Source organism: Salvelinus alpinus, chromosome 16, assembly GCF_045679555.1.
Source record: "Salvelinus alpinus chromosome 16, SLU_Salpinus.1, whole genome shotgun sequence".
NCBI lineage: Eukaryota > Metazoa > Chordata > Actinopteri > Salmoniformes > Salmonidae > Salvelinus > Salvelinus alpinus.
Genome location: NC_092101.1, coordinates 38,955,271 through 38,963,020, shown reverse-complemented (window position 1 = coordinate 38,963,020; position 7,750 = coordinate 38,955,271). Strand labels below are relative to the sequence as shown.

At 43.5% G+C, this 7,750-nt stretch overlaps 1 protein-coding gene across 1 annotated transcript; it reads right to left on the bottom strand.

Annotated features, from left to right (window-relative positions):
• Positions 1–2,147: 2,147 nt before the first annotated feature.
• Positions 2,148–6,749, bottom strand: tmco1 (transmembrane and coiled-coil domains 1). The gene is made up of 7 exons (XM_071346150.1): positions 6,420–6,749; positions 5,773–5,850; positions 3,904–3,963; positions 3,681–3,727; positions 3,479–3,546; positions 3,145–3,289; positions 2,148–2,886 (listed from the first exon to the last, which is right to left on the bottom strand). The coding sequence occupies exons 1-7, from the start codon at positions 6,487–6,489 to the stop codon at positions 2,788–2,790; spliced, it is 567 nt and encodes a 188-aa protein (XP_071202251.1). The 5' UTR covers positions 6,490–6,749; the 3' UTR covers positions 2,148–2,787.
• Positions 6,750–7,750: the final 1,001 nt, after the last annotated feature.

Here is a 7,750-nt window from a genome sequence, read left to right as displayed (position 1 = left end):
TAAAGGACACCAATAATAAGAAGAGACTTGCTTGGGCCAAGAAACACGAGTAATGGACATTAGACCGGTGGAAATCTGTCCTTTGGTCTGATGAGTCCAAATGTGCGATTTTTGGTCCAACCACCGTGTCTTTGTGAGACGCAGAGTAGGTGAACGGATGATCTTTGCATGTGTGGTTCCCACCGAGAAGCATGGAGGAGGAGATGTGATGGTGTGGGGGTGCTTTGCTGGTGACTTGGTCAGTGATTTATTTAGAATTCAATGCACACCTAACCAGGATGGCTACCACAGCATTCTGCAGCGATACGCCATCCCATCTGGTTTTCGCTGTTAGGTTCTAATTTTCAGAGTAAATAACTCACGAACACTAGAGAAGCTTAACCAAGTGTAATTCTTCCCAAAGGGTCGATACAGCTGCATTCAGATATCACGTTTCCACCACCACAAGTATATATACTCCAATTTAGACACTCCTCCTTCTCTCCAATCCTCACATCTTTTATGGTCTGACAGGAAGACGAAGTGATAGGATAATAAACCATTGTTTCTCCCTTAAGGGAAACTGATCTGACCTCAACTCCATTGAGGCCTAATCCAAAGATCTCCACCTGTCTCCCCTCATTCCACAGCCATCTGTCTCCTACAGATAACCATTAACGTGTGATGTAAAAACCAGCCTCTTTCACACCTTTATATTCTATGCTTCTGGGTATAACAATGTCTCTAGTATAGCAATGTTCAACGTTTCACCCCGAACCCAACAGCGCTTAGTGGGACTATCATTTGTTTTTCAACAGAGCAATGACCCAACACACCTTCAGGCTGTGTAAGGGCTATTTGACCAAGAAGGGGAGTGATGGAGTGCTGCATCAGATGACCTGCCCTCCACAATCACCTGATCTCAAACCAATCGAGATGGTTTGGGATGAGTTGGACTGCAGAGTGAAGGAAAAGCAGCCAACAAGTGCTCAGCATATGTGGGAACTCCTTCAAGACTGTTGGAAAAGCATTCCAGGTGAAGCTGGTTGAGAGAATGCCAAGAATGTGCAAAGCTTTCATCAAGGCAAAGGGTGGAAAATGTTGAAAATAGCAAAAATAAAGAAATACCCTTGAATGTGTTGCCAAACTTTTGACTGGTACTGTATATCAGAAAAGGAACATGTTTGACTTTCAGTAAAACTTATTGGTCAAGCTCAAGCACTTAAAAACGGTTTGGGTGCATAATCCTAACTGGGTGGACATGTTGAGCCTAAATTAGCGATAGCTCTGTGAGTGAGCAAGATTGAGCTAGCATAATGGTGAACACTTGAACAGGATTTTAACTGCTCTATCAAACATATTTTAACATTTTAAATGTTCTCTATAATTTAGCCTAACAGGGTGGACATTGATGAGTAGGACATACAGACTAACAACCTGAAACATGGACACATAGATATAACTGAGTGTTTATATTATGTAGCTTTTCACCATAGTTTTTCCACACTTCCTGAATGTGGGGTCATTATAGGAAGGTGTTGTTTTCTTAAATGGAGAATTACAACAAACTAACAGACTGGAAAGTGATATCAGGGACACACAGAATATTTTAAATAAAATAATACAATAATCATGAAAAAAAACATTATTGATGAAAAATACTTTAACTAGGACTATAAAATAGTTAAAGGTTTGGTATATTTTATTATTATACGGCTTATATTTCTTGTAGAAGTTGATAAATATCACCTGGTGACATGGCAAAAACACCGATATCCACTGACAAAAAAAGTGTAATAACATGAATACAATTCCCTTTCAGGATCCATATTTAGTAGACACCTGACCTTAAATTTAAAGCGTTTTGGAATCTACATTTTACACTAAATAAGAACGGATCATTCCTGGAGACAAAAAAGGCACTGTATCTTAGGAATGACCCTGCCAATTAATTTAGCAGTCCTCTCTATCTGTGTGTTGTTGGTCCCAGCCCAGCTCCAATAGTGTAGACTTTCGAGTAACAATTTTCTGCTGACTCATTAACCCACTTATGGCTTTCTAAGATAGGAACCACCAAAGTCATGAATACTTGTTTTACTTATGATATTCTGTGGTAGCAGCCATAGATCATACACAATTGCAAAGAAAGAAAACAGCATCAAACAGGCTAAAATGTGATAAAACATTTATTCAATAAGTAAGAAATGAAATACTACAGAGCCAGGCAATCACACAATGTACTGATGAACCAAACAGCCAATCCACTCCCAGTTCTGCTTAATTTTTTCCAATCTCATACGATTTTTGTTTAGCATCTTATCACAATGTTTATCTGAATATAAACAGAATATATCTCACACTTTTGTAAAGTTTTGTAAATCATTAGCACTCACAATCATAGCTACTTTTATGTCAAACTAATCGAACTAAAACTTAAAGCATCAAAATAAGGAAAATGGGTCAAACCAGGTACACTACAAACTTCAATGAAATAATGGGTACAGGTAATGAATGATACAGTAGCTGCTGATGGTATTCAATGTATACAAAGAGTCGTCCCATCCATCTTTGTGACAGCAATGTCATTCTCTGTACAGATGAGGGGGCTGTCCTCTCCCTTCTCTCTGTGGCAAGACAGTCACAGTGTAGAAATAGGACTGAAGACGCATTCTAAGCAGACTACATTGCAAAAATCACATCATATGATATAGGATCTGATGCTCGGCTGCACACTCGATGACATGGTACACAACCATTGGACTGTAATGTAATGTATTCAGCCTGGAACGCCACCCATGTGCTTGGTTCTTAGGAGAACTTAGCTGCCTGGGGAGGGGGTCCCAAGAAACCTCCAGCCTGCTTGGTGGCAGCTCTGGAGGGGGCCAGACCCAGCATCTTCTGGATGTTCTGTGGATGGATAGAAACAATATTTACATAGCAAGTAGACAGAAATCAAGAATATGTATGAGAAGTCCCAGTTCTGAAAAGTTGTGAACCGTAAGCTGTTGAATGTGGAATCATATTTTAAGAGATTGGGTCTGTGGAAACCTTCAACTTCAAATCCATAAATGTATGTCCTTAATCTTTTTGTTAGCCCAGTATTTGCTACTCTTGTCAATATATTGCAACCCATGACAGGTGGTAAGATAGTGTCAGTTGAGTTACCTGTCTGATGGACATGGTGCAGAGAATGTACAGGAAGATGAAGGAGCAGTCAGTGAAGTCCTCGCCCAAAAGGTTGCGATGGGAAAGGCCCTGAATGTAGGACAGTGGGACGAATGGCAGTTTGGCCACCACCCTTCCATCAAAGCTAAAACAAGTCAATGATATTAGCACACAGTGGGTAAGGAGGTGCATTGAATGACTAACTTTGAGCTGAGAGCGATTGCTTAACAAAAAAACTCACAATGAACACAGTGAGATGCTTGTCATCATAACAGAGTATCCACCCGTGCCACTAGATCTAACAGATAGCATTTGCCATTGTCTGTACACTCACATGGAGTTGAACATTCCCATCAATGCTGTGAAACAGAAGCCAATGGCGAACATGGACTTCATTCGTACCTGTAACACAAGACGGGAGGACAGTCAGATGAAATGTGGTCACCCCTTCATCACTGAAGCTAGATAGGAAATGAGGAAGGAATACACAGGGCGTTGGCTTGCTTAATTTGTATGACAAAATACATTTCTCTCACCATGGATAGATCTCTGTTGTTGTTCTTCAGTTTCTCCTCTTGTCTCTCTGTGAAGTTAAAATTAAAACATTGTGTATGGGGACCAAATATTATTTTATATACACCAACCGCCATATCTATTATCATAATAGTCTTGTCAAATTTATGATGAGACGATAGCTATGGTCCAGGAAAGCTTTGGTCCAAATACATACTGTATAAACATATGACTCTTCTTTCTTACCAATCTTTTTCTTCTGTTGACGTCCTGCAGATTCTGTAATGGTTTCCTTCTTCTTCTCCACTGAAATATTCAAATATTTATTTAAAAAAAATTCACTACAGAGCTGTCACCCTTGAAAACAACAACGGTAAGGGTAGGTAACAACACATCCGCCATGCTAATCCTCAACACGGGGGCCCCTCAGGGGTGCGTGCTCAGTCCCCTCCTGTACTCCCTGTTCACTCATGACTGCACAGCCAGGTACAACTCCAACACCATCATTAAGTTTACTGATGACAACAGTGGTAGGCCTGATCACCGACAACGATAGGGACAGCCTATAGGGAGGTCAGAGACCTGACCGTGTGGTGCAAGGACAACAAACTCTCCCTCAATGTGATCAAGACTAAGGAGATGATTGTGGACTACAGGAAAAGGAGGACCGAGCACACCCCCATTCTCATCGACGGGGCTGTAGTGGAGCAGGTTGAGAGATTCAAGTTCCACCAACAAACAAACATGGTCCAAGCACACTAAGACAGACGTTTAGAGGGCATGACAAAACCTACTCCCCCCTCAGGAGACTGAAATATTTGGCATGGGTCCTGAGATCCTCAAAAGGTTTTACAGCTGCACCATCGAGAGCATCCTGACGGGTTGCCATAAGACTCCTGAACAGCTAATCAAATGGCTACCCAGACTATTTGCATTCCCCCCCCCCCCCCAGTTAAGGGCTTGTAAGTAAGCATTTCACTGTATCAAATCAAAGTTTATTTGTCACGTGCGCCGAATACGACAGGTGTAGACCTTACAGTGAAATGCTTACTTACAGGCTCTAACCAAGTGTGCAAAAAAGGTATTAGATGAACAATAGGTAGATAAAGAAATAAAACAGTAAAAAGAGAGAAGCCCTTTTGTCCTAGATTTGGCACTCCGGTACTGCTTGCCATGCGGTAGTAGAGAGAACAGTCAATGACTGGGGTGGCTGGGGTCTTTGACAATTTTTAGGGCCTTCCTCTGACACCACCTGGTGTAGAGGTCCTGGATGGCAGGCAGCTTAGCCCCAGTGATGTACTGGGCCGTACGCACTACCCTCTGTAGTGCCTTGCGGTCAGAGGCCTAGCAATTGGCGTACCAGGCAGTGCTGCAACCAGTCAGGATGCTCTCGATGTTGCAGCTGTAGAACCTTAAGGATCTCAGGACCCATGCCAAATCTTTTTCGTTTCCTCAGGGGGAATAGGCTTTGTTGTGCCCTCTTCACGACTGTCTTGGTGTGTTTGGACCATTCTAGTTTGTTGTTGATGTGGACACCAAGGAACTTGAAGCTCCCAACCTTCTCCACTATAGCCCCGTCGATGAGAATGGGGGCGTGCTCGGTCCTCTTTTTCCTGTAGTCCACAATCATCTCCTTAGTCTTGGTTACGTTGAGGGATAGGTTGTTACTCTGGCACCACCCGGCCAGGTCTCTGACCTCCTCCCTATAGGCTGTCTCGTCGTTGTCGGTGATCAGGCCTACCACTGTTGTGTCGTCTGCAAACTTAATGATGGCGTTGGAGTCGCCATGCAGTCATGGGCACGCACCCCTGGGGAGCTCCAGTGTTGAGGATCAGCATGGCAGATGTATTGTTACCTACCCTCACCACCTGGGGGCAGCCCGCCAGGAAGTCCAGGATCCAGTTGCAGAGGGAGGTGTTTAGTCCCAGGATCCTTAGCTTAGTGATGAGCTTTGAGGGTACTATGGTGTTGAAGGTCTACAACTGTTGTAAGTTCTACTACACCTGTTGTATTCGGCGCATGTGACAAAGAAAATTTGATTTGATCCAAGAACTGAACAATGTCGTCTGAGTGTAAATTGTGAAAAGCAATGAAAATGTATTTAAAGACACTCACATTTCTTGCTTTGCTTTTCCACCTCTGCCTTCAGACTCTTGTACTTTGCAGTACGATACACCAACACCCATGTAATTCCTTAGGATGGAGATGTTTATAAAGGTTAGGCAAATACTACATTTAGAGCAATCAATACATCAACATATCAATGAATGTGCATAGAAAATCATGCATGTGTATTAGATGATGCCCCAATCATCTCCTGATGAAACATAAGCTACTGTCATTAACTACAAATAACAAGTATGCGGTTATTATCATTAGTACACCAATGGTGACCATCAATCAATCACATATATTTCATAAAGTCCTTTTAACATCAGCCGTTGTCACAAAGTCGTTTACAGATACCCAGTGACCTGGCCGAGAGCTCGCAATGCTTAGATCTGATCGCTGTAGCCTCATAAAGACAAGACTCCCAATGTTGTGTCCCAAAGCTAAGAGGCGTCGTGCTACTCATGCCCCGGATTAAACAGGTTTCCAAATGACAAAACATCTACCGCACTCAGCGTTTACCAAATAAAATACATCACCAATATGTTTGAAGGTTGCTAGCCAAAATTAGAAAGTCAGTATCAGGTAGCTAGCTAAAGTCAGCCAGATAGCTTAGCTAAAATTAACGTTAGCTAGCTACTGTAGTTACTTACCCTCAGCTAACAGAGCTGTGCAAACAGAGATGAAAACAATAAGAATAGTGTCTGCGAACATGGTTGTCATTTTTGTAGGTCGTATCACGATCCCTTTCCTATGGTACTGAATGTGGCTATAATTTATCAGCAAACTCTCGCCGCATTTGAGTATGGAATTTGATGTCAGCAGCAACTGCAAATAGTAGTTACAAGAACACGTCACGAATACGGGAGCAACTTCCGGCTAGCGCTTCCGGTTGGTAAATCAACATACATCAACGCAGAGAAGAGGCGAAGCGAGGCAGTAGTGTGCAACTGCAGCCCACAATTCGTGGCGAACCTGAATCTGCATGAACACCCACCCCCCCTCGAGCACCCCATTGGTTCCTGCATGAATTACCCCCCCCTTCCCGCTTGTGTTACAGTTTGGAATGTGGGTCAAAAGGGAAATAAAAAGTATTATCTGAGTTTTTTCACCCACCTACCTGTCATCCCTGCCTCCCTCCCGCTAGCTAGCACTGCAGTTTAGCCGTGTAGTCCTAAGGATGACACAGTGTGCAAGCTAACTAGCACATGGTGTCGCTAACTAGCGAGCTATCTAGCTAGTTAGTACACCGTGTTAGGACTAGCTTGCTAAGCTAGCACACAGTGTCCTTTTCTCCCGCCTGCCGAACACCTGCCCTCGCCATCGTTAACAGAACTGCGGGAAAACAGTGCCCGCCAGGTGGGGCGTAGGACACTGTCTACCGGACCAGTGTATGGCAAGCTGGCTACCGTTGTAAACTGCCTACTCTCGTCCGCCATTCATCAAATCAGATCACGGGGCCTTGTGGTATTCCAGGGTGCTTTCTCAGAGCATGCGTAGAACAGGTGGCAGGTATATTCACTGTAATTGTCAACCTCTCCTTGTCCCAGTCTGTAATCCCCACATGTTTTAAGATGACCACCATAATTCTTGTTCCCAAGAATGCCACAATGACTACCGCCTTGTAGCACTCACATCTATAATCATGAAGTGCATTGAGAGGCTGGTTATGGCACACATCAACTCCATCATCCCAGAAACCCTAGACAAATCCAATTTGCATACCGCCCCAACAGATCCATAGACGACGCAATCTCAATTGCACTCCACACTACCCTCACTCATCTAGATAAGAGGAATACCTATGTGAGAATGCTGTTCATTGACTACAGCTCAGTACTCAACACCATTGACCCCTCCAAGCTCATCACCAAGCGTACGACCCTGGGACTGAACACCTCCCTCTGCAACTGGATCTTGGACTTCCTGATGGGCCCCAGGTGGTGAGGGTAGGCAACATCACCTCCACCCCGCTGACCCTCAA

What these genes read in the sequence shown, in the direction of transcription:
- tmco1 (XM_071346150.1), bottom strand. Translation starts at nt 6,489, where the DNA reads ATGACAACCATGTTCGCAGACACTATTCTTATTGTTTTCATCTCTGTT. An exon ending in CACAGCTCTGTTAGCTGAGG is followed by an intron (nt 5,851 to 6,419) that starts GTAAGTAACTAC and finishes CTCCATCCTAAG; the next exon opens with GAATTACATGGGTGTTGGTG. An exon ending in GGAAAAGCAAAGCAAGAAAT is followed by an intron (nt 3,964 to 5,772) that starts GTGAGTGTCTTT and finishes TGAATATTTCAG; the next exon opens with TGGAGAAGAAGAAGGAAACC.